The 24,685-nt window shown below is 40.1% G+C and overlaps 2 protein-coding genes across 5 annotated transcripts; both read right to left on the bottom strand.

Annotated features, from left to right (window-relative positions):
* Positions 1–203: 203 nt before the first annotated feature.
* Positions 204–9,230, bottom strand: LOC120783575 (meiotic recombination protein REC8 homolog). Its single transcript, XM_040116630.1, has 17 exons — positions 9,112–9,230; positions 7,671–7,739; positions 7,441–7,583; positions 7,288–7,363; positions 7,083–7,203; positions 6,870–6,951; positions 5,064–5,131; positions 4,879–4,957; positions 4,625–4,748; positions 4,364–4,541; positions 3,246–3,444; positions 1,987–2,168; positions 1,821–1,863; positions 1,409–1,496; positions 1,249–1,338; positions 1,027–1,136; positions 204–570 (listed from the first exon to the last, which is right to left on the bottom strand). The coding sequence occupies exons 1-17, from the start codon at positions 9,165–9,167 to the stop codon at positions 467–469; spliced, it is 1,812 nt and encodes a 603-aa protein (XP_039972564.1). The 5' UTR covers positions 9,168–9,230; the 3' UTR covers positions 204–466.
* A 605-nt stretch (positions 9,231–9,835) lies between these two features.
* Positions 9,836–23,245, bottom strand: setdb1b (SET domain bifurcated histone lysine methyltransferase 1b). 4 transcript variants are annotated; one of them, XM_040117898.1, is made up of 26 exons: positions 23,138–23,158; positions 21,095–21,190; positions 20,318–20,521; positions 18,800–18,966; positions 18,649–18,692; positions 17,875–18,001; positions 17,604–17,774; positions 17,225–17,426; positions 16,802–16,875; positions 16,420–16,610; positions 16,129–16,258; positions 15,735–15,942; positions 15,040–15,153; positions 14,569–14,872; positions 14,174–14,435; positions 13,826–13,916; positions 13,618–13,734; positions 13,283–13,452; positions 12,957–13,181; positions 12,641–12,811; positions 12,251–12,381; positions 11,985–12,004; positions 11,755–11,873; positions 11,375–11,631; positions 11,186–11,274; positions 9,836–10,172 (listed from the first exon to the last, which is right to left on the bottom strand). In XM_040117898.1, the coding sequence occupies exons 3-26, from the start codon at positions 20,518–20,520 to the stop codon at positions 10,055–10,057; spliced, it is 3,705 nt and encodes a 1,234-aa protein (XP_039973832.1). In that variant the 5' UTR covers position 20,521; positions 21,095–21,190; positions 23,138–23,158; the 3' UTR covers positions 9,836–10,054. The 4 variants fall into 4 exon arrangements, with proteins under 4 accessions (XP_039973832.1, XP_039973833.1, XP_039973831.1 ...); XM_040117899.1 differs by lacking the exon at positions 23,138–23,158 and adding an exon at positions 23,056–23,118; XM_040117897.1 differs by lacking the exon at positions 21,095–21,190 and having other exon boundaries at positions 23,138–23,245.
* Positions 23,246–24,685: the final 1,440 nt, after the last annotated feature.

Below are 24,685 nucleotides of genomic sequence, written 5' to 3'. Positions count from 1 at the left end.
TTCAATATACAGTGAATGCTTTCCTCACAGAAATAACGGAGAAAATTCATACAAAGCTTTTATTTTGCAGTTCATGCTGACAGGGACATACTACTTGAACAGAGATGTACAAGCTTTTTTTTCTTGCGCAGAATAACATGAGATGAGCTCGTTAAAAATATAAAAAAATAACAATAAAAACATGTTAAAATATTCACCTGGAAGGTCATGAAGTTGAGACAGACTATTGGTCATGTTAGCAACAGGGAACAATGATGCAAAACCATGCTTAATTACATAAAAACAGCAGGTAAAATGTTTTAAAAACTTAAATAATTTCAAACATGTAAACAAGATACACAAATAACGAATCCTAGGAAATGATCGCTTATGAAACCTTCTACTTTTATGACTTTTTTGAATGTATTATATTGCTTGAATCCAGAATTTTGAACACATAAAATGTCTCGAATAACCCGCATACTCGTCACAAAGGCAGATGCACCTCTTCGTAATTGGGTCCAGGTAATATCAAGATGTCGCCATAAGGCTCTTCCTGCTCCACACGCACCTTCCTGGCCGATAAAGTCTCTACACACAAGACACACAAATCAAGTTTAAAATAATCATCATCTTAAAAATAATCAGGGTGATGAAAACTAACTGAACACAGAAAGATCAAAGTAACAAAAATCAGGATGATAGCACACGACAAAGCAATTCAGAAACTTTTACTGGAGCTAAATGGTTACATTTCTGTCTGTTTTTTAAATTACATTTTTTTTAACCTATGAACTATTGTATATGAACCCCATGCTGCAATCGTCCAGATGTATTACTCAGCTCCTCACACTTTATTATTAAAGTTTCCACTAGTGACATTATTCGGTATTTTCAAGGACCTGACTTTTTCTAAACGGAGAGTCAGATCTCATTAGCCTACTCATATTGATTAAAGAGCATCTTCACGTGCTGATGCTGTAACATTGACACAACTTCAACATGAGTAATGAGAAAATATGATGATAACCGAAACTGATCCCTTACCCAGGAGCCTCTGAAAAATGTTGCTGACAGTTCTGCGGTCGACCTCTGGCGGCAGAAGAGACTGAAAAAGCACAGGTGCCAATTCATGCTCAGCCAACTCCGGCAGCAACCTAGAGTACACAAGCACATAATCATATTCTTGTCTCTAAGCCTATCAAAACAAAAAAGAGTCGGATCTGAGCTTCTACTGGTTAGTAAGTGCGTTGTGCTCACTGTCATTACCCAGGAAACTCTGCTGCTGTTCTCTGCAGAAACTCGTCCAGCACCTCTGGGACATCCTGCAGTATGGAAACAGACCTGGAGACAGTGGACCTGCCAACACACGTATGCACGTAAGCAAGACTTCACCCATACACTTCACGCATCTTTCTTTGTTACCTACCCTTCTCTCTCCGATGTGTACATAGGCGAGATCTCTCGAGATACTTCCTTTTGGTCAGAGGCCTCCAGCGTCAGTGTACCACCCAGGCCTGGACAAACACACACATACAAGTTCACGTTTGAGGACATTTCATTGGCTTATATTCATTCCGTGGAGGCTCGCTTTAACGTTTAACTATAAGCGAAACATTTCTAATGAGCTCTCACCCCAGCCTCACCCCTATTAACGCACAAACCACTTTAGCTTGCGGCGTATGCAGCTGCAGTTCAAACACACTGAGGACAACAATTTTACCCCTAGTTGAACGCAAACAAGCTGTCCCCAGTAAACCAGTTAAAATCACAAACTGATTTTCCAATGGCTCAATTTGTGAAATTTTATTGTATTGGCACAGTCTGGTGGTTTTCTTTACCTGAAATATCAAACATCTCTGGTTCGGCCAGATCTCTATGGACCTGTATTCACACACAGACACACACAGTTATTCATTCTGTGACATTTCCCGTCTTCTCCCTGCACAAAAACCCTTCACCGATATCCATACCACCGTCGCAAAACAAACAAACACTGTTCCACACCTCTTTGGGGCTGAGCTCAGGTCTCTCCTCCTCTGTTTCGGCCACTCCGACCATCTCCTGCTCTCTTTCCATTTCAGAGTCGGTGGACTCGGTACCTCTCTCCCCGAACTGCAGGTCCGAGCCGGAGACAGGCGTGATAGTCGCAGCCTGTCTCCATAGAAACTCTACCTCTTCAGGCAAGACTGCAGGGGAAAAAATAGCTTTGAAGTTTATTTTTGAGGAGGTTATTTGAGTCAAGTCCTTTCAAATAGCAGTAGCTATAGATGAGAAGTCTGAAAGCAGAATTAAAGGTGAGGTTTGTTACACTTTACACCAGTAAAACATACCAATCGCCATCACTAAAAATAAAAACACTGAGAAGATTAACAGCCTATATCCGTTCATATTTTGAATTTTGTGCCACCGGATTGTATTTTATAGGAACCTGCAGGATTGTTTTATGTCATAAATAAAAAATGTTTTACAGTGTTTTGCAACACAGGAAGAAGGCAGCTGTTCCTTGTTTAAGGAAAAAAATGGCAAACATTTTGATAAACTAAAGAAATTGTCTGAGATTTATTTTGTAGGTCAATTTAATTCAATGATGTAAATTGTACGATGGACATAACTAAAGGAATGATATTCACATATATATGTAACTGTATTATACTGCGTAGTTTAAAATGTCTTTATATTTATTTTTAATAGGAACTAGATAAGATTGTGCATATTACCTGTAGCAGTTAGTAACAGTTAAACCTGGGGGAGTGATACGCCATGACAGACATGAGAGTGAAGTGATGTCGACGTCAGGATTCTGTTTTCCAAGTCTTGCGGCGCTACTCAAAGTGGACCACACTGCACTGACCCACGACATGAAATCAGCCGTGATGCTTAATAATTAGTTGCGATAATTCAATTCTGATTTTCTTTCATATTTCTTGTGTTATCTGCTCTTATGTTGTATATAAGAACTCATTGTTATTGCTGCCTATCTTGGCCCCGTCACTCATGAAAAAGAGACTTTTGATCTCAGTGAGGCTGTCATGGTTAAATAACGCTTAAATTTTAAAAATAAATTCATAAAAACAAAATAAAATTGCAATGTGTAGTTTAATGGTTACAGTAGTGGCACACAGCATTATATTCCTGGCATGGAACCAACTATCCAAACCATGGTTTTATTTACTGCAAACACAATTATTTCAATGTTTATTTTTAGAGCGTAATGGTAAATTACTGTGTTTTTTTTTATTTTTTAATACACGTGTGTTACTGACCGGTGCAGGGGTTGTTGAGAAGATCAGCAGCAGATCGACTCCTGTGAGAGGAAGGCAGTGGGAGAGGTGCACGTCTGGTCTCAGTCAGAGTGTTTTCAATCTGCTGCTGCAGCTCCTCCTCGGAGAGCTGCGTCTCCGGGTCGAAGAAGATCAGCTGCCTCTTTCTCTTCCTCCTCTCCACCTCTGGAGGGGGGATGTCCTGGGCACAGGAAGGGTGTCGGAGGTAAATTTTTACTTAACTGTCCTCCACCTGTTAAATGTATCTGGGTAGCACTTTACAAAAATATACACTTTATTATGGGATTTTTATGTTGTAACCAATTTTTCAATAATGACTAATAAATAATGTACTAACGCTTTATTTCAGCAAAAAGCACTAATAAAAACAGGTTTTGGCCAGCCAAGTTGAAAAAAAAAATCCCCTTTTTTGTATTTTTTAAATATTTTGCGTGGCGTTCTTTAGTGCTTTTGTTATATTATTGCCAGTAGAAAGCTGACAGTAAGTGAAGGGGGAACAAAGGTCCGCAGATGGACTCAAACCGAGGACATTACAGTTCATGGTCTGTGCTTTAAACCCCTTTGGCTGTTGTTTATCCTCCTCTAACATGACACTTTTTCCCAATTTGAGATAAAAGATTAGATATAAGACAACAGTCCATTTCTTAACAACTTAGCTTGATGGATTTTTCTAAAAACCCTTAATTAATTATCAATTAATATTTATAATACACCCCGGCTGATACTGGTCTCAGCCAATGCTCATTTTTAAAAAAAGATGAACACATGACATAAACAATAGCAATAAGCTAATATCAGCTGATATCAACCTGGCCAGTTTATCGGTCTAACTCTAATTTATAACTGTGGACTTAGTGGGTTCATAAAAAGTGAGGAACTCCTGACCTTTGATTAAGAAGACAAATCAAGTGTCACACTGGAGGAGAATCAACACCAGCCGAACATAATCTTCTCAACCTGATAACCTGTAAATTGTCTATAAAGTTTTCATAAACAATTCATTTAACCACTGATAAAGTAACTTACAACTTATGAAACCATTATAAAAGAAAGCAGTAGTATATTATGTCTCTTGAACGAAAACACACAGAGGCAGGCACCTCTAACTCTAGGCTTGGTCTTTCACGTCCCCTTGCTGCAGACGGTGGCGAGGGAAGGATGGGCATAGAGATGGGTTGGGGTGGGGTGGAGTCTGGGGGGTGCCTCTCCACTGACAGACCAGGCTCTTCCTGAGGCAACACTATGGCATCTTCACTGGAGAGAGTGGTGGGCTGTAATCTGACGCAGAGGTAGAAACACAGTCAGTGGATCTGTGTGTGTTTCTGCCGGTGTTTCCACATGCATGTGTCTGGGTAATTTACTCAGGAGTGGATCCTGTGAGCTCTTTCGCTTTCTCTTTCTCAAAGTCTCCCTCTCTTCCTTCCCTTTCCATCTCCCTCTCTTGCTCTCCCGGTGTCACTTCTTCTCTTGGTATCTCCAAATCTCCTGTCAGAACAGGTTAAAGGACGGAAGAATATAATTATGCAAGGATGTCTCCTTCCACCTTTTCATCTCAAAACCCCTTTTTGTCAGCCTTGTCTCATGGGAGAAAGGAGCTCTTAGTTTCCCCACACACCTTCTGGGAAGTGATCTGTTTGGGCCAAGAGGAAGTCAATAGTATCTGGATGCTGATCGACAAGCTCCACACCCTCAAACTAGCATTAAGAAGAGGAAAGAGAAGATAGATGCAATTGGAGATCAGTAGGAAGTTTGATACAAAAATGTATATGTCTTCACATGTGCTTCTTTTGAAAGCTGTACCTCTGTAATGGGGATGGCAACCGGTTCCATCTCTCTCAGAGTGATGGTGTCTGGAGATGCAGTTATGCCTGCGGTAGGTGAAGAACGGATGACATTAATAAAAAGCCACCTCCAACATTTCACAGCTACACAATCCACTGAGGCCAGCAGGAGAGGATCCAACTAATCAAGCTGCAATTGGAGTGCTCTTTTCTGCCGAGTGACGTGCGGCTGCACCACACTTCCTGACACCGCAGCAACAGCCTCGGCCAACTAGGACAATGTTGTTGACGGCAGTCTTCTCCGCTCTGGCCTGACCTACATCAATATCTCTCTGCACTGTATTTCTGCTTGGGTTTGCACACACACTCTGAGCTCTGTCTATTCCTGTGACCTGTTGGTATTTATGTGCATATCACTGCACACAGCCTGGCATACTGTACATCTCTGGACACATTTTATATGTCTTTCTGTAAAGCTGCATAGCTGACATTTAATTAAAGCTGATAATGGCGATAGTAGGACAGACGTTGTGCATTCTCTCGTACTGGAATGTGGACACTTCAGTTAGTATTTCAAATTGTCATAATTCTACTGAAAAAAGTGGGAAAAGCTACTTTGTAGTGCTGAAGTTGGCATTATTTTGTCAAATTTCTAAATCTGTATCCACTATTTTATCCTAAATTGGTCAAAGACTACTGTTGCTGCTCATGTAATATTTTTCTTAATAACATACCACTTTGAGTTATTGCTTATTGATATGTTGAAAACTCAATATTTATTGATAAAAGAACATCTGAACAACAGATCACTGCTTTTAACCTGTAATTATATTTCACCATGGTCGAAAATTCTAATAAATTCTGTTGATCTTGAAACAGATTTTATTTGAAACTCTTTACGACACACAGATGCAGTTGCTCTATGCCCCGAGCTTATAACGCAGACATAAGATATTATTCAACTGTTGCCATGTACTGTGGCATCAGTTCAAGATATGTGTCTGGCCCGTCTGTCTGTTCATCAGTGAATACACTGAGCATGTTTTATTTATAGTAACATAACTTCATTTAGAAATCACGTAGAGACAAGCCGAGAGAACCAGCTGAAAGTGCTGATGTGGGGCTTTCACAAGCTTGCATCTAATTATGTCTGTTGACTATTTTTTAAAAACTGTGAATTATGAATATGTTCAGTGAAGTACAGGAATACATAGACTTTCAGTGGAGAGGGCACAAAAACAAGATGGGATAAAAATCACTTTACATGCAAACAGATTGTATGATTGTTTTGTTTCTGAAAATTTTCTGTTGTGTTTTTGTGTATGGTTTAACAATATTTTGTACAACCATGAAGTGTTCCTTAATAATATTTTGAGTGATTATCACTAAAGAGTACATTTTTCTAGTCACCTAAGTCATTTTCTTGTAGGTTTTGGGTTCCTGGCAGCTTTATACTTTCTTCAATTGACAAAATGATAAGTTAGACTTATAGCTATGTTTGCGCTGACAAAAAGGATACCATGCATGTTGGGTAAAGACCGATTAAAACGTAGACAATGAGAAATGCATAGAAAGTCAGCAAAAATGAACCAAAACTGACCTGGACTCCAATATTTCTAAGGCCTTGTAATAATCTAATGTTAACAGGTTTTATTTATTTATTCAATTTCATTTCACCATTTATCTGGCAGTTAATTTCTCATTTCAAGAGCTGTCTTAGTTATTTTTGCTTCTACAGTATGTTCTGTTTCTAACTGCTGCAATGACCAAGTGCCCTGAAAGGATCATTATTTCCATGTCATCACAGCACATTTAATCATCCTACTGGTTTCTAATGCTACATCCGCAGTTGGGCTGGTCAGCTCAGGATGCTCAGGAGAGGCTCCTCTCAGATACTCCTCACCCATCTGAGAGACACAGAACAGGCACAGTAATTTATTCTAAATCAGTGCAATCATTTCGAGGATTTAAATCTTGACTTCCAGTTAGAAATGTATGCTCAGTGTTAATTTTCTTTCCTTATTTTGGTATTTGGTACCTGTATCAGTGTACTGGGACTGGGTATAGCATGCTGCATGTGCATCACTCCGAATAAAGGGTCCGGAGCTCCTTCTGTCTCCTCCAGGAGAGACAGAGCATCCGGGAAGACCAGAGATTGTCTGAAAGATGGCAACAAGGACCAGGCTTAACTTTGTGTTTTTAAAGAGAGGTAAATGTGTAAATTGTTGAGCACCTGCTCTAACCTGCTGTGGTCCTCCATATCAATTTTCTGGGATGTCCTCTGTTTCACCAGCTGGCCCACAATGGTGTGAAGTTCCTCTAGAAGGACCCAAAGTCAAAGTCAGGAACCAGTGCACTCAGTATCTCTTTCCTCCAGTCTGGTAATAATTTCTTACCCAGGAGAATAGCACACTGGCGATGGTAGACAACGATGATGCCGTACTGGAGCTGGGAGGACAGGTAGAGGGAGAAGCGAGGTCGTGGCAGACCAGGTCGAGGTGGCGGGACCCGCTCCAGCACATAGTTCATGATGTCATCACTGTACAGGACATTAGTTTTGTAGTAACCGGATGGCTCTTAGTTCAGCCAGTTATAAAATGTGAAAATAATTCAAATAACTTCTTACCACGTGCTTTTGACGTTCACTTTTAGGAAATCCCGGCGAGTAACTCTGATACCTTTTGTAGCAACCAGCCTGAAATAAGTACAGGACATGGATACGATCTTGTTTCATATTTTATTCATCAGGATACAAAAGCCAAAGGGGGAGTGAGTAATCTAACCTTTCAAACTGTACTGGCAGCTGGTAAAAACTTTTAATCAGTTGAAAACTAAAACCTCAACCACAAAACCTCTCCTGTCCATACAGGTTATACTGGTCTGCAACTCAGATATTTACTGTTTGAGACACACAGCGTGTACCTTTGACATGCCTTGCAGTGCTGATCACCACTACTTGCTCTCTGCTGTTTAAGAATTAAAAATGCAGAGGGGAAGTGGCAAACTAACTTTATTAAATCGTCCCATTCGCATTAGTTACAGTGATGTTTAGCCACGAGTACACAATTTTTGATGTTGTTACTGTGTTTACATTGTTGATTCGTTTGCTGATGACGGATGTGTGCTCTCTCTGATTAATCTGTTTTCTGCACATTAATAATCTGCCAATTTATTTCTCACATTATAGTGACAATTCTACTGTTTTCAGCCTATGCTGACTAAAATGACCTGACTGTAGAACGATTTTTGCATTTTGTCTTTTTTTAGAAATGAACACAATATCAATAATGTGTTCATTCCAGAGTCACTTTTTGCATATTACAAGTCTATGTGCATTTCCCCCCCTCCCTCCCTCCCTCCCTTTATCATCATGTAGCGTCTGACCTTCGCCTCATCTTCAAAGCTGTTGTTATTTCGAAACGGGACTTCAAAGTCTCAGACTTCACGTTTTGGCTACAGGGTTTATGTTGTCAACATTGGGGTTATCTTGCACCTGCACTCTGGGGATTTATTTTTCTTTTCGATACACGTCTCCGTGTGCTTCATCTAAAAGGCGGGAGGGGGGCTCGGTTTTAAAACGCGGAGTAATATCACAAGCATTAACGATTCAGAAAGAAGAAAAAAAAACACTCAGAAATAGAGAGTCTGTACACATCGGACATGTTTCACTTGTAACAAATAAAATAACAAAATCTCCTGATTTTTAACCTTGAAACCAGCGTAACGGGTCGACGAAAACATTATAGGCTACGTCTCTGTTAGCACTTGCTACTTATTAATCTCAAAAGTTGTTTAACCACTTATTTAAAAGTAAATTTAAACGGCCTGACCCCCCGGATTAAAGGAAGAACCGGGCATACAATTCAACCACTCAACTCTGAAGGCGCAATCCAGTTTGGGAGATTTTTTTCTATGAATAATAGACCGAAGAAATAAAGCTAACATCCCAGTGACACAAAAAAAAGAAACTACCGACTAACCTACAACCGCGGCTACTATAAAGCCACTTCACTGTAGCTAAACTATAAGTCGACTTAAAATAGTCGAAAAATTTTTTTTTTACTCACCAGATTGTAGAAAAACATCCAGTGTGATGCTTTAAAACTGTGGGGTAGTAAAACATGTTTAGTAAAATGTCTCAGAACATCAATAAAATAGCTGATAGTGGCTGATAAATTACGGCTGTCAGTCTACATCGGGGCGGATTTTTGTCCACTGTGCTGCGGTATATGAACGTTTGTGGGGGTTTTTTTTATTTTATTTTATTTTAGTTTGAGACAAGCTGATTGGTCAGTCCTGCTGTGGGCGACTGCGATTGTCCCATCAGTTACATGAGGAAATGTGATATACCGGTAGTAAATATGAATTATTATAAAAAATATAAAATTTAAATATAATCTGGACAATGAAAGTTCGAAAAAAAAAGTAAAGTGAGACAACGAAGCAACGCACTCTCAAACTGTGAACCACCTCTGCAGGACAAATGAGAACTTTGACAAATACTGTAATTACACTGTTTTACATAAAACACCGCATGATTATGTTGGGTCACATTTACATTGTCAACACTGTGGTGAAAATTGTTTACAATTCAATGATGCATTTGTGAAAGTTGCCTCTGCCTATATTTGTAATTTGACCGGGAATTTTTTCTTTTTCTTTGAGTTTTCATTACAATCTCTCCTGTAATAATCAATATGGTTCGCCTTGTAATTCTACCACTTATCTTTCCCACGGCCCATGTTGTTTCACAAAAAAAAAGGAGCTTCGATTCACTGAAGAAAAGTACATTTTATTCAGGGGTAAACAAACGTCATGGATGAAATGAGATAAATCTGGACACACGTTCATATAAAATAAAGGCAAAACAACAACAAGAATAAAAAAAAAAACAGCTGTCATAAAATCATAGTTCAACTTAAAAAAAAAAAAATGTTACAGTGTTGAAGGGGTTCTTCTAAGTTTCCTACAGATGCAACAGAGGGGGTGAGGTCCATGATGGGCTTTAGATCACAGCAGCCTTCCTCTGCACTCGGTGGATCCGCAGCAGCAGAGTAGCACTTTACCCTCCACACTGCCCACCTCATAGTTGTAGTCCCAGGTCAGCTCTGTGCCGGCCCGGATCCGCCTACACGAGGACGCAAGCAGGGGGGTCAGCGTGGGACAAAAGCTTAAAACTATATAGACAATGACCAATGGAGTGCATTGATTAGTGCATTAATGAACTGCATTCTCCTGGAGAGACTGAGAGCTGGCTATACTACTGCACAAAAAAAGTTACTGCATGAGGTTCAAATATAGTGGTGTTAGTGCAAATGGGCACATGAGACGCTTCACATAAAAGCCCTGTATAAATTGAGTCCTTTTATCTCACATCCCTGCTTACGGGGACTGTTTATACCAATACAAACACTATTTTACAACAGAACAGCAGATAATTTACCATTCCTATAAAACTCAATATGAGCCCTACACATGACACAGCAGTGCCACCCTACAGTCATATTCAGGCAACAACACTACAGAAAAATAAACAAATAGATAAACAAAATAAAAAATTAAAATAATAAATAAGTAAATAAACAGGCATCCAAATGGCCAAAGGGTTTAAGATGCTAAAGTCTGTCCAGGGACTTTTTTTGCATTTCATCTCCTATCCTTCTACCCTCATTTTCTATCCACTCCATACTTTATCCTCTTTAATAAAGGCAAAATGTCCAAAATCTACTAAACAAAAAAACAAAAATGTAACAACTCAGAATCAGCTGGCAAAAAAGTTGAACCTGGCTCAAATTTTACCACAACACAATGCAACATCATCCGGAAACACTCTGCACTGGCTATTCAAATGCGTGCAAAAGCACATTCCTGGTAGATTAATTGAATGGCAAAATTCTCAAGTTTGGCTGGCGACGGTCATGATGTAAGATAAAATGATTGCTGCATAACAGATTTCCAGAGTTTTAAAATCTTTCCTGACAGTAATAAAAAATCTCTGTACAGCGTTTTGGCATTTGATAATCCTTCTAACTCATGGATCTGTAACTTAAATCTGCCCTCCTGGATCATTTGTCAATTTTGCACAGCAACCTGAAACAACACACACTCCCGGACAAACTTAAAATTTGGTTTAAAACTCACTTGCTGGCAAAGAACGCCACCCAGGGGAATCGCAAATCATGTGTGTCCACAAACACATTCTGGACAAAAAGGTTAGGACTGCAGCTGTGCTGTAATACAGAGAGGGGACAGAGATGACAAAGTGAGAGATAAACACATAGGACGGTAATTTAAGTGGCATCAAATGGATATACTGCAATAGATCCTTACATTGAGGTAACGGCCAAGGTTTCCTTCCAACTTGGCATCAATGATGTAGCACGACTCTTCACCATCAAAGAACTGGCGGGTGTTTTTGGGAGTGTTTTCCCCGCCTCCTCCAGTCTGTCCCTGCTGCCCTGTTTTACCTCCCTGACCCCCCAGCCCTCCCCCGCCTCCAGCTGTACCTGTTTTTACCATCAGACCATGGCTGGTCTTCAGGGCGATGCCACGTGTAGATTTAACTGCTACCTGCTTCTTAGTCACACCTGAGCCGGCATAGTAGCAACATGTGCAAAAAGGAAAAGAATGAAAAGTGAAAAACCACGTGGTCATTATCAGTGTAGTGTAGATTCCAGTATTTTCACATTTGTCCCTTTTCTTCGATTTACCTGGCGTGATTTTTTCCCTCTCCTTGTTGTCATCAGATCCAGAGCTGATGGTCTGAACATCATCACTGTCAGAGAGAGTCATCACATCCTGCCTCTTCCCCATTTCTGACTTCACTTGACTGCAAGAAACACAGAATAATCCTACAGTTAACCACAGCTGATATTATTGATCACCGAGTTGCAGAATTATTGTAAAATAAAATGCATTTCCAAGACCAAGTCCAACGCACCTCTTGCTGTCTCCAGATTCCTGTGATGGTAAAAAGAAAAGGAAGGGTCATCTATCATCATTCAAGAAAATCATAAGACAAAATCTTCCATAATAAGAACCACCTTTTACTATTAATCCTTTTATAAAACATCATAGATCTAAGATGAGAGTTCTAATGAGCAGGAAGATTACATTTTTATTTCTGTGAGACACTGCAATTATTTTACAAGGGGCTGTGAACACAGAGCTAGAACATTATTCTTCCTTTGTCTTGTCTTTACTCACCCTCTTCAGTCCCTGGCTTGTTAGCCAGGAAGCCACTTTGCTCTTCCCTGTCTCCTCTGGCATGGACGGTGGCTTCTCGTCATCGGTTCCCCTGGCTGACGCACTCAATCCATCCTTACTGTCTTGACTCCCTTTGGCGGGAAGGAGAGAGGTTGAGTGTGAGAAGACAAAAACAGATATCTTCCAAATCCACCTTTGGACATAGAAAATGAACGCAGAGGAAACACGGTAGCTGCCTAAAGGAAGCTGAGGGAGAAGTGATTAAATATTTTCCCCATAATTGGACAGGTGTGTCTGAGAAAGACACACTGCAATATCGAGGTATGTTGTTCAACTTCTTTTTTGACAGTGTCCTACTCTGAGTTATAGTTAAAGAGGCAAAGGGCTCACCTTCCTTGTTGCCCTTGACCTGACCGCGTGTGGTGTAACTCCTCCACACAGAGCTGGAGCTGTAGTAGTTGTCCTTAACAAACGTGTCGTCTGAACTATCGCTTTCATCTTCACTCTTAGAGTCTTTGTCATCATCGTCATTGCTGTCGCCTGATGAGCTTGGACTTTGGGCTGTGACAGAAAAACAAACACACGTGAAAAGTCATGTGGAGAATGAGGCAGATAAAATGTCAGCTGGGGTAAAGAAAACAAATGCTGCTGAGAATGGGGTCGGCTATAGATCACCTTGATCTCTCAACTTTGGATTTGGACTCACCCTTTTTGGACGGTCGGCCCACAGGGTGAGATGATACTAAAGCAGACGGCTGGATTTTTATCCTGGAAACGTCCACACCGCTTCCCTCGCTGTCTGAACAGTGAGCCTCGCTCTCATAGCCCTCCTTGAAGTTCTCCACACTCTCTATATGATCCAGATTAGCAAAATACTCGTCACCCATTTCTAGACCCTCTTTGTCTGCAAAGTCGTCTGTCAAGATTTTACCTGGTAAAGTGAAAGAAAAAAGGGAGAGGAGTAAGTCGCTTTGCAATCAAGTCATCTGCTGTGGCCCCATACAAAACCTGTCTCATGTTGCCTTTCCTCACCAGCATAGATGCAGACAAAAGAGCCCTTGGCCACATCGTCAAGACAGCGGATGCCCCAGCCTTTGTTCTGGGTTTTAAAGAGCTGGAGCCGCACCTGTAGGCCATGCTGAACAAGCCGGTTGGTGCACATCTGAATAGAACATTTGCACCGCTTATTACACTCATAGATCCTGCGAGAGAAGAAGAGATAATGGCCTCTGAGACAAAATAAGCAAATTAGCTTTTTAGCTATCTTCTTAAAGAGGTTATGAGGGGTCATAGCGAGTTAGTCTCTCTGTAGAGTGCACCACAAATGGGAAGTGCTTTGGTGCAGTGTGTGTGTACACATGTCTGACCCTGTGGGCAGGCACTCCTCTAATCGTTTGTGCAAATATCCGGCGTTTTGGTTGATCTGTCCCCCCGGCGTACAACCTGTAGCCTGAAGGGTCAGCTGATGGCAGGAGCATTTGGACCTGTAATTAAGACACAAAGACACAGCTTTAGAATATTATCAATGGAGGAAACCTGGATAATTATGAGGTGTGGATGAGCAGCTTCACTAACTTGTCTCGACAGCCGTCAGTGCAATCACACCCAACCAGGAAGTCTGAACTGGTGTTGATGAATACCCCATCTTCAGGAATACGCTCTTTACCTTTGAATAGGGGAGAGAGAAATAGATAAGCCCCTTAGGGGTCATTTACTCCACTGTGATTTTTGAAAAAAGGACGGGGCAATTGGCAGCTGCATGGGGAGGTAATTATTTGTGATTTATTTATATTTTTTTATTATTTATTGTTCATTTATTATTTATTGTACAAGAAGGTGGAAAGACAAAAAAATATCACAGTCTTATCCTTGCACAAGACCAAATGAATCTCTCCATTCTCATCATTTCAATGTTATCCTTACTGTAGTCTACTTCAGGAGGCGGGGTGGAATCAATCTCATTGACGCAGGAAAGTGGGATGTCCTCTTTTCCCCCAGTGATGTCTGGAATGTAATAGAATGGCCTCTGTGGCTGGAAGGGCCGGTCCACGAGCACGTAGGGGTCTAGACAGAACATCTCTAAGAATATAAAGTCACAGCGCGTCTGGAAGAGGTAGTGCTGGATCTCTGCCATGTTACGCAGACAAAGCCCACATGGAGCCTTGTAAATCACATGGAAGGACATCTGAGATGTGGACATGTAAAAGACAAGAGTTGTACCATTTAGTTTTTAGTACAAGAATGTTAAGGTAAAATTAAATAAAAGCTAAATATTTCTATATTTTAGTGTCCACAGTCATGTTGCTTTTCACATATACCTTGCGGTTGACTTTGCGTCGCCCCGTCATGCGTCTGAAATCGTACAGTAAAGGTGTGAGGAGGGGGTTCTTTCCTCTGTGCATGTCAGGTTTTGCGGGTCGGACACGATTCAGACAGGCAGGCTGACACGCGTGAGCCATGTAGAAGATGCGGTCTGTCGGGGCACGATAAGAGGGCTGATGTGGGATGGTGGCCATCGCGTGGCTCACAGGAGAGCTGGCGGGAGCCAGAGATGGCAGCTGTCTCTGATACGATTGTGTGAAAGCGGGCGTAGCAGTATTTGGGGCATTCAAAATTCTTCCACTGCGAATTGACAAACAAAAGACAAAGAGAGAAAGGCAGAAAGTGAAAAAGACCAGTTTCATTTAAAAACATCAAATGTCTAAGATGAGATCACGTTCTCCAGCGCTCTTCTTTTTTTGCGCATCATAAGGAGGAGGTTATTATGTCATGCAATAAGGTGAACTCACCCAGGCAGGTTGCTGGGACTGGAGGAAAGAGACTGCATGACTTTTGAAGCATGTGTGCCTCCAACCCCAGGGACAAACGGAGAAGTACTCTTCTTTGCCATTTGATGTTTATTGCTTGAAAACAACGAGGAGAGAAAGACACTCAGACAATATTAGATGTCTCCACTCACTTCCCTATCAAATCGACTAGGTTTACAGCTGCATTAATCGATATCTTTTCGTTAAGAGAGCATCATGGTAACGTGTAAAAAGGAAGTTGTTGCTTAAGCCCCAAGATTTAAATGAATGCTAATGTTGCTAAAAGGTTCGCAACAACTTTATAAAGGTGATTATATGTCAATGTTGTGTTTTTAGTTTGTTGCTAGAAGTGGCCAAAAGTGTCAGTTGATGAATTTCCACTTTCTTTAAACATAGCAGGTAGCAAGAAAATGTAAAACCAAAATGTGTTCAATATCTGAAAACGTATTAGAAATGGAAAAAGTAGCAGCTGTGTCACTGCCGTATCTCACATGAATGAAAGAATTTCCTCCTATTCCTGCAAGGTGATCCTCTTCTCTACCTTTTGCATGCTAGAAATGATTCCATCTATAGGTAAATTCTTCCTCAACTTCACCTTTTTTTTTTTTTTCCCCAAATTATACACCTTTAAACGAAGTGGCGATAGTAGAGACAGATGTTCAGTAAGCATCACTCACTCGACACGTGGAGGCTGCGCAGGATGAGCGGGCTGAGGGGTTTGTTGGGTTTGTTGGGGCTGTGGGGGTTGTGGACGCTGTAGATGTTGTTGATGTTGTGGTGTCTGTAAAGGCTGACTCAGTGTGGCCTGTGGCGTTTTGACGGGAGAGGCCCCAACATGTCCATCACTGGTGTATTGAACCACTGGGCCTTTACTCCTCAACGCCCCTAGAAATGGACAGTGAGAAATTATGTGAAAATTGAATGCTAAAACGTGGTGTTAACTCTAAAAAGTGAATGTTCAATAGTTTCTTTTTTTAACAACACCGAATCATAGTGGCTGTGGCTGAAATTTGGATTTTTGACACAAATTAACCGTGCAAATTAAAACAAATAGTACAATGTGTATGTTACCCATGTTAGGTCGTGTCCTCTGTTGGCCAGCCAGCTTCTTCTCCGCTGTGTTGGCTGTGGTCATCTTCAGGTTGAACATTGGCTCCAACCTGGTGGAGCCTCTATAGATCCACTCACTCCTCTTATCATCCTGATCAAGCAACACACAAGAAGTCAATTCTCTGTCAATTGCTCAAATCAAAAGTAAACTATTATCCAGTACATTTAAGTGAAAACTGATGTGCATGCTGGCAACGAACACATTTTTTTGTCACAGCTGTCTAACCAGGCCAAATTCTGATGCAGACATACCAAGAATAGGATCTTGACCAAGCTGCCATCCACCTCCTCCACTTTGCTCTTCCACCAAGTTCCCTCCCACTCTGTCTTGATTATCTGGCCGACCTTTAGGAGCACCATAGGCCTGCTGGGATAGGCAGTGATGTACTCCTCGATGAAGTCTCGACACGATGCATCCTCTATGTCTTCCCAAGTACGCTTTACTGTGAAAACAAGCACGATGTCATTCTTTTACTGATCAGTTTACCATAAAATTTGCACTTTTTAACAATAGAAAATTCTTCAAAGTTAATCCAAAATTTAGCCAGCAAATTTTACAGCTTTAAATTGGTAGAATTTACTGAACTTTACAGATGACAAGAAGGAAGGAGAAGATAGCGAACTTAGCACTTACATGGTCGGCAAACAGGATAGAGCTCAGGTAGTGTCACATATGAGGCATAGCCATCATCAAAGAATATCAGAAACCTAAAACATATACAACAAAGACATCAACTAGAGCCTTGTCAGAGATACTCTATCAGTATTTGCAAATACTGTACACTTGAATTACATAGTTTGTGTGACCACTGACAGGTGTATTTTAAATGTAAACACAATTCTTCAATAATGAAATTTAAGAGATCAGAATGTTTTGTTATACATTTGTTTAAAAAACGAATGACAGCCCATGTATTGTTGATGTATCAGATTTTTTTTACTCTCAAATATTGATATTGGTCTAAAGAAATACAGCACTGGTCAACATCAGCAAATAAGCAAATACAATCAGCACCCCCACCCTTAGTTTCCCCACTCTTTAACTTTGTCCACCAACCTCATGCGGTTCTTGTTGTTGGGCATCTCTGCTACTATTCCAGCATAGAGCCAAACCAGGTTGCCGTCCTTGTACTTGGCGACTACACGGGCTCCAACATAAAGACTCTCCAGGGTAGGGTTATAGTCAAAGGCCACATGATTTCCAGACAGCAGGCTCTTTCCTTTATCAAACTTCACTTTAAACTTGAATATACCATTTCCTGAATATGGAAAGAGGATGAGCAGTTTCAATGACAGAGCAGAACAGGAAAACCTGAGCATTAACTACGTACAGTTGATAATAATAAAAATAATCAAGCTGCATCTTAAATGTTTAACTTCAGTTTAGAATCGTCCTTGAGAACCTAAAAAAAGACATTAATGTTCTGTTCACACACCAACAGGGTTGATAGCAACGAGGGTGCCTCTGTGCCAAGTCTTGGTGCGTTTCTTTCCCAGAATGCTCATCCCGACCCTGAGCTCGTCCTCTGTCACGTTTGGGTTTGGCTGGGTCAGGGACTGAGATTGAACCTGTGATACAAACACTGCTGGCACCGTACCTTGAATACCTGGAGGGTAGACAAGCCACACACACTTTTAGTCTCAAATATATAATATTTTCACATAGGTATGATGCGTCTAATGATCCTAAGGAGCGTGTGTGCTCACCTGACTGGGATGGAGGCTGTCCTGGAGATCGAAGCAATGGAGCACCTGGTGAAGGCTTGTTAACCATATGGACCAACTTCTGCACCTGCTGAGAGGTTTTCTGTAGAGCTGCAGAGGCCTCTTTTAGCTGGCAAAAATAAATAAACAGGACATACATCATCACCTGTTTCACCATAATACACTAGATGTGTGATACTAAACCCATAATATCCATTGTTCCCCTTATAAGCATTTCACAGGTAGGTCTAATAAAGCAGCTGTTAACAGCTCTAAGTAAAGCCTGAAGCAACATTTGAGCTCAAGCTCGTATATATCATATATGTATATACCATGTCCACCCTTGTTTCACTATGTATATTGAGAATCTTGGGCTTATCTTGATTGCTCACCTGTCACCTTTTCAAAACTGTACTATTTGGTTTAAAGGTTAATGTCAGGGTACAATTTTTACTTTTATTTCTTTATGTCACATAACATCTTAAGGCATCACAGTATAAGTTTCAACAATGGTTGGGTATATGATTCCATCCACTCGTTGGTATATATGGGTTTGCTTGGCCCAGAGACGGCATAATTTATGGTGGACAGTCTCATTATTTGTTTGTTATTTCAGATAAGGGAAAATAAAAAGTTTTTTTAAACAATCGAGATTTAAAGTAACCAAGTCCAGAAAGAGTTTTTGAGAAACACAACAATAATTCACACATCAAAACAAACATTTAGGAATGAACTGGAAGTACAGATCAATGTAATAAAGCTTTCTGTTGTTCTCACCACTGGATCTTTGCCAGGAGGGACAGGCTTCTTTGGAGGAACCACTGAAGGTTTGTGAAGAACAGAAGAGAAATGAATAACTTCATCTCCTCATGCCATTTTATAGTAGCAATGAATGATAAGTTTTTCATATGAAAAATAAATGACTTACAACAGCCAACAGCAATGACATCATCATCATCGTCATCGTCTATTTCAATGACCTCAGAGGACAACACCCCTCCTCCGCCCCCCTCATCCTCTGAGCTGCTCTCCCGGTAAACGAGACCATTCTTATGGTAGGTTGCCTTCACCAGCTTCTCACACTCCAATATGGACCTGAGCAAGAGTGGGGAGGAAGAGCATCAGCTTGTAACACTTGCTGTACAACTAGGGATGCACCAATCTGATCCAGTGGATCTGTATTAGGCATTGACACTGACCCTATAATCGAGTTTTTAGTGCCACAGAAACCCAGGGTCTCATGTTCCCCTCCATAAAAATAGTTGCAATCAGTTCAATCCAGTGATGTTTACAGATTTTAAGTTGAGGAAAAGTATCGGATTGGTCCTCTGTATTTCGTAATACTCTGATTTGACGTTTTCAGAATCCGTATCAAGAGAGAAAAATGTTGGAGCTGTGTATTACCATGTACAAACCACCGGACATTACACCCACAACATTCTCGTTACCTTTTATTTGTTATCTGGTCTCTAATATGATAAGTTAACAGAAAGATACAGTGTAATCATTTGTACAGCTGCAAGTAACAATTATTGTTTCATCATCAATCATTAAAAATGAATGATTTGTCTGTAAAATGTCAAAAACAGTGAAAAACGTCCAATATGATGTCCCACAGAACAACGCCTTCAAATGTCAAGTTTTGTCAGTCCAAAAATCCAAATCTATTCAGTTTACTATTGTGTATGACAAATAAAAGCATCAAATTATCAATTGTTTGGCTTTTTTGCTTAAAAATAAATAAAATAATTACTCACTTATCAAACTACTTGCCAATTAATTATCTGTCAACTGACTTATCGATTAATCAAGCAATTGTTGCCAGACTTATCATGTTTTATTTACCAGCAGAGCAACATCTGTTGAATACTGTGTACACTAAATGCTTGGCTCCATGTGTTTGCTAGAAACCCCATTACAGCTTATTATGGTGTGTTTGAAGCTGACATCCATAATGCTCATTGGACAACTGTTAATTTGCTCTTTCACTCTGTCAATGCTACCTGATGCATTTTCCATGTTTTGCTGGCGCTGATTCAACATCTGGTTCCTACACAACAATCCACAGCTCCATCATCTGGCGAAAATACTTCTCCAAAGCAAGCTCAAAGTGCCGTCTAAGCATCTGCAAATTCTGAACAGTGGTTCTGTATGTGGTGACTTTAGACATTATGGGTGTGTTTGATAATGTTTCAGGTGTATCTTCACAAGGCAGACTCCCTTTTTGCCTCATACCACCTTAATGAGCAAAATGAATGGCATACATTTAAAAAATGTAGCACAATTAACCACATAGTCCCCATGCTAAGAACCAACAAGATATATATATATAAAATAAATAATAAACCCTCACATAAAGAAGGGTTTAGACCCCTATAAATACTGTTTGAGGACTAAAAACTCACTCCACTTAATAAACAAAATAAACAGGGTAATTCCTACTCACTGGTTGGCATCGTTGAGAAGCATCTCCGTCATCGCCTCCTCCTCCTCTTTCTGCTCCACCAATTCTTTGAGCTCCGTCAGCTGTGCCTTTTTCTTCTGCACGAGCTCGCTCTTCTCCACGGCATCTTCAATCCACTTCTTCAGGTCATCCAGAGAAACGCCCAGTTCTTCCTCCAGACTGGAGTCCCAGCCCTCCACCTCCATCCTGAGCATGACAGACAGAAACAGGACATGTAAACATCATTTCAAATGTCTACACATAAATCTTGACAGGAAAGAATGCTGTAGTTTGTTATGGTAGATGAAATATCTTTGGGAACTGAGTGTTGGCCACATATGTATATAAGCAGACAAATAAGCACAGAAACACACAGGACTTTTGCCTGTTGTCTATTGAAAAAATTTGGTGGTAATCTCAACATTTGGTCATGTTGAGATTAAATTATTTTTTAAGAATAATTTTAATTTCCTTGAAACATTTTTATGGGAAAGTGTGCATTTTCATTGCAGATATATAAAACATTTAAAAATGTTATATTGCTCCTTCATCGTTGATTTTTTTTTTGAAAATAGCAAATTTTTCATACTTTTCACTGGCTTTAATATTACATTCAGTGGTTTTATTTCATCGATAGATATTTTCACTACGTTGACTTCAAGGTTTTCGATTTTCTGTGTGATACTTATTGAGCCTCTTTTTCATTGGGTTCATCTGTCTATTCTTCTTCTTTTGTTTTAAAAAAAAAAAAAACACGTTTCTGCTATCATGGCTACTTACACAAATTCTATATGTCACTAGCACAGTTACATCAACACAACGATGATTTCTAACATTAGTTCTGAACGACGAATGCAGTGATAAACGCCGGTGCCCCTGTATAAGAAAACACAGATAAAACATTGATTGAATTGGTCATTATATTAAAAAAAACACACTTACACTAACATATTCACAATGCTTTCATCCCTGTTGTTGTAAGTACTGTCACCAGTTTTATATTCAAATGACACATCAAACTGTGAAGAAACTGTACAGTTTTATTAAAGATGTATGTTGCATAACCTCTAATTCCACATTTTAATCTCTCTTTCTGCACAACATTGGTGCTCACGCTGAACATCATTGCCGAGTCCTCAAAAAGAGAGAAAAGCAGTGTTACTTTGTGCCAGAGCTGAAACACTTTGCAGATTAATCAACTGGTCTGAAATTTAATCAGCAACTATTATGATATGGGGTCATTCCACACCAACTCACCTAGAACCTCCCAATTCAGTGAATTCAGTGAATTCAGTGAATTGGTGATACACTGAATTGGTGATGCAAACAAACCGTGGCATCATTTGTCAAGTCAGAACATCCACTTCTCAACTTCAGTAGTTCCTTGTCTGTTCCCAACTCAGCCAAACTTGAAAGATCCACTTTTCCATTAGTGTAGGCCGCCTTCTGACGGTTGGCTTCTTCTTGTACACTTTTTTCCATTAGAGCAGGGCTCCATGATCTCACCATCACGTGAAACTGCTTAATGATGAAATGAATTATGATTGCACTCTTCTATATACTTCGGGGTATGTTGCAATCCATTTTGAAATAATCTGCCCAAGCCTTTTTCAAGTGGGATTAGCCCAGATTTACTATATTATTTTCTAAGGCTCACCGCTCTGTATAATGAAAAACAATTCAACATCACAACAAACTACATCCCCCAAATGACCATGCAGTTGAATCAACACTTCTTTAAAACCGTTTTAACAAAAACCGATCATTATAATCACCATGAAGGTAGGAATCATTGCAGGAATGTTTTATTAAACCATATTACTTTTATATAGGTGAACCTAATAAACCGGCAACTGAGTGTATATCCGTATAGGAAGATATCCTTATGATTATCACAATAATAACTCAAGTCGCTCAACCCAAGCGTTAAACCTTGTCAGCAGGTTTTACTTATCTGCAAAACCAAATGGAAAAAAAACAAAAAAAAAACGCACACTGATTTCAACATTATCTCCAAACATTCAAACAATAAACATCATGTGTCAATAGGACCCAACAGTGCAGGTTTTAAGTATTACTGATTCCACCTTATTTGTGTGATGATGCAGTACATGGTCCTCTGTGGCGGAAGCACTGGATCACTACATATAAAGCATCAAAGCGTGCAGTGCCAAGCTTGTGAGATGATCTAGCATGAAGCTGGGCTGCTGACTGAGACCTTGCACCCTGGACGGGGCTGACACATGTGTACAAAACACCGCTGCCTCTGTTTCCAGTTGACTGAAACATGTCGCCCCCCCCACCACAACGCGGCTGATGGAGAGTGCAGTACCCACAAAGGATACAATGGCCCAAGTACGAGGAGTTTGTATCGATGAGACACATAGCTATTATCCATTTAATATATAACTATTGGCCAGTCTAAATAATTGTAATGCAACTGCCAGAGTATGAATTGGAGAGTAGCCTGCTACTGGTTAGCACAACATGGGGCAACTTGAAAGACAAATCCCGTTGAGATACCTTGACAATTTCTCGCCTAATACAGCAACTGCTAACCTAACCCACCACAGCGTCATTGGCGCTTAAATAAGACAAATTCTGGGCAAACAGGGGAGCGAAATGACAACGAAGTGAGGATTGATACAAGTGAGAGCAGGCTAGCGTGTTAGCCTGGCATTAGCATGGAGAATGTCTCATCTGCTGACAAACTGATGCATGTGTGTGGGAAAACTAACAACCTTGTGTCCTCTAGCGTTTCTCTCATAGACACATCAGATGGCACAACTACAGTTTCATTGAGCAACAGCACTCATCACTCACCCCTCGCTGTTTTCCATCCTGTCTGCTCGCAAATATAAGGCTAGCAAGCTAATGCTACCGGCTAGCTACAATGGGGGGCGCATGCTTTGCAGCCCGGGGTATTCGAAGTGAGCGGTGTCGTGTAGCGCTGTCAAGTTCTGTGAAGCTCCGCCCACCCGGGTCATCCCCGTTTGTTAAAAATGAAAAAAACAAACAAACAAACAAAAAAACGTGTAGCTGAGCCACATGATGCGATACATTCAGGACAGAGGCACCCGATTTTCACATCATTTAATCAGCACTTTCATGGTCAAATAAAATCATCCCAAATCACTGGCAACACATTTTATATAACATTATTGACTAATATTATTGCTATTTGTGGTTGAGCACATTTTAACTCAATCAAGCTCAAGCTCTATAATACTGCATGTGGGGTTTAATTAAAATTAACTGTGGGGACATCAATTAACCAACTGCACCTTTTAAATACACAATATATTCTGATGAGGTTCTTAACTTACAGAAACTCACAGAATGTGTTATCAAACTGTCTCCAGTGTTGGATTTACTACTTTAAGAGTCCATTTTATTTTCCATTAGCTACCAAAATTTGTTAAAGTGAGTTAGATATGTAAGAGTAAGGATTGATTGATTCATTCATTCATTATAGGGGGTATTACGTGTCATTTCATTGACACCAAAACAATTTTTTAACATTAAACAACTTTGTATTTTGGAAAGTGTTTACGTAATCAGATTTAATAGATTGTGATGTTGCTTTTTCAAGACTTTGTGATCAGAAAATTGTCTTTCAGGCAGTTCTGTGACATTTGACTCCTTTTGCCACTTTTTGCATTGCTCCTGCCCAACAGATTCAATTACTATCATTAGTAATCACCAATTACTATTCACTTTGAGAACCATTGCCTTATAAGATGATTCATGGAGCGCAGATAAACTCCAGATACTTCCTCAACTCTGCTTTTTCTGCTGCTGCAGATTCTGCCTCTATGAAAACACCCACTACTGATAAATTCCTGACTCATGCTACAAGCTAAAGGTTTATTTTGCTTGCTCAATAACAAGCAACTTGTATGAAAGCATGTTTTCGCAAATGCTTCAAAACACTGAGTGACAAAATTTGTGGAAAAGAACAGAACATCTGCTTTGTATTGTAGTTCAAACATTTAGAACTTGGAAACATCTGCGCTCTATTAGTGTGGAAGGGAGGGCATTTGCCTCTGTCTGCAGCTTTTCTTACAATGTAAAATCTGCAGCGAGGAACAGATCACATATAATCTCTGGAATCACTTACGGTTTTCAGTTTCTTTGGTTCAGGTCAAAAGTTTGGCTTTTAGTTTAAACATTTAAAAAATAATGAAAACATTGCCTGAGTAATAGCAATGTCCAAAGGTATAATTCTGGTATAACAGGAAGCAGATGTTTTACCACTTTGCACTTTGGTATGTGTATGAGTAAAGTAACAATCACACAACATACATCATGCATGTCATTTTAAATAAATAAATGTATATTTAAATCATTATTCAAATGTTGTCCAATGAT

This window comes from Xiphias gladius, chromosome 22 (assembly GCF_016859285.1).
Source record: "Xiphias gladius isolate SHS-SW01 ecotype Sanya breed wild chromosome 22, ASM1685928v1, whole genome shotgun sequence".
NCBI lineage: Eukaryota > Metazoa > Chordata > Actinopteri > Istiophoriformes > Xiphiidae > Xiphias > Xiphias gladius.
The sequence above is the reverse complement of the archived record's forward strand: the minus strand, read 5'-3'. Positions and strand labels throughout refer to the sequence as shown.

Coding starts and splice junctions, on each gene's coding strand:
- LOC120783575 (XM_040116630.1), bottom strand. CDS start 9,167: ATGTTTTACTACCCCACAGTTTTAAAGCATCACACTGGATGTTTTTCT. Junction 7,740..9,111: donor GGATGTTTTTCTACAATCTG/GTGAGTAAAAAA, acceptor TACTTATTTCAG/GCTGGTTGCTACAAAAGGTA. Junction 1,864..1,986: donor CTGAGCTCAGCCCCAAAGAG/GTGTGGAACAGT, acceptor GTGTGAATACAG/GTCCATAGAGATCTGGCCGA.
- setdb1b (XM_040117897.1), bottom strand. Junction 15,943..16,128: donor GAGGACACGACCTAACATGG/GTAACATACACA, acceptor GTCCATTTCTAG/GGGCGTTGAGGAGTAAAGGC. Junction 12,812..12,956: donor GGGCCGACCGTCCAAAAAGG/GTGAGTCCAAAT, acceptor TTTCTGTCACAG/CCCAAAGTCCAAGCTCATCA.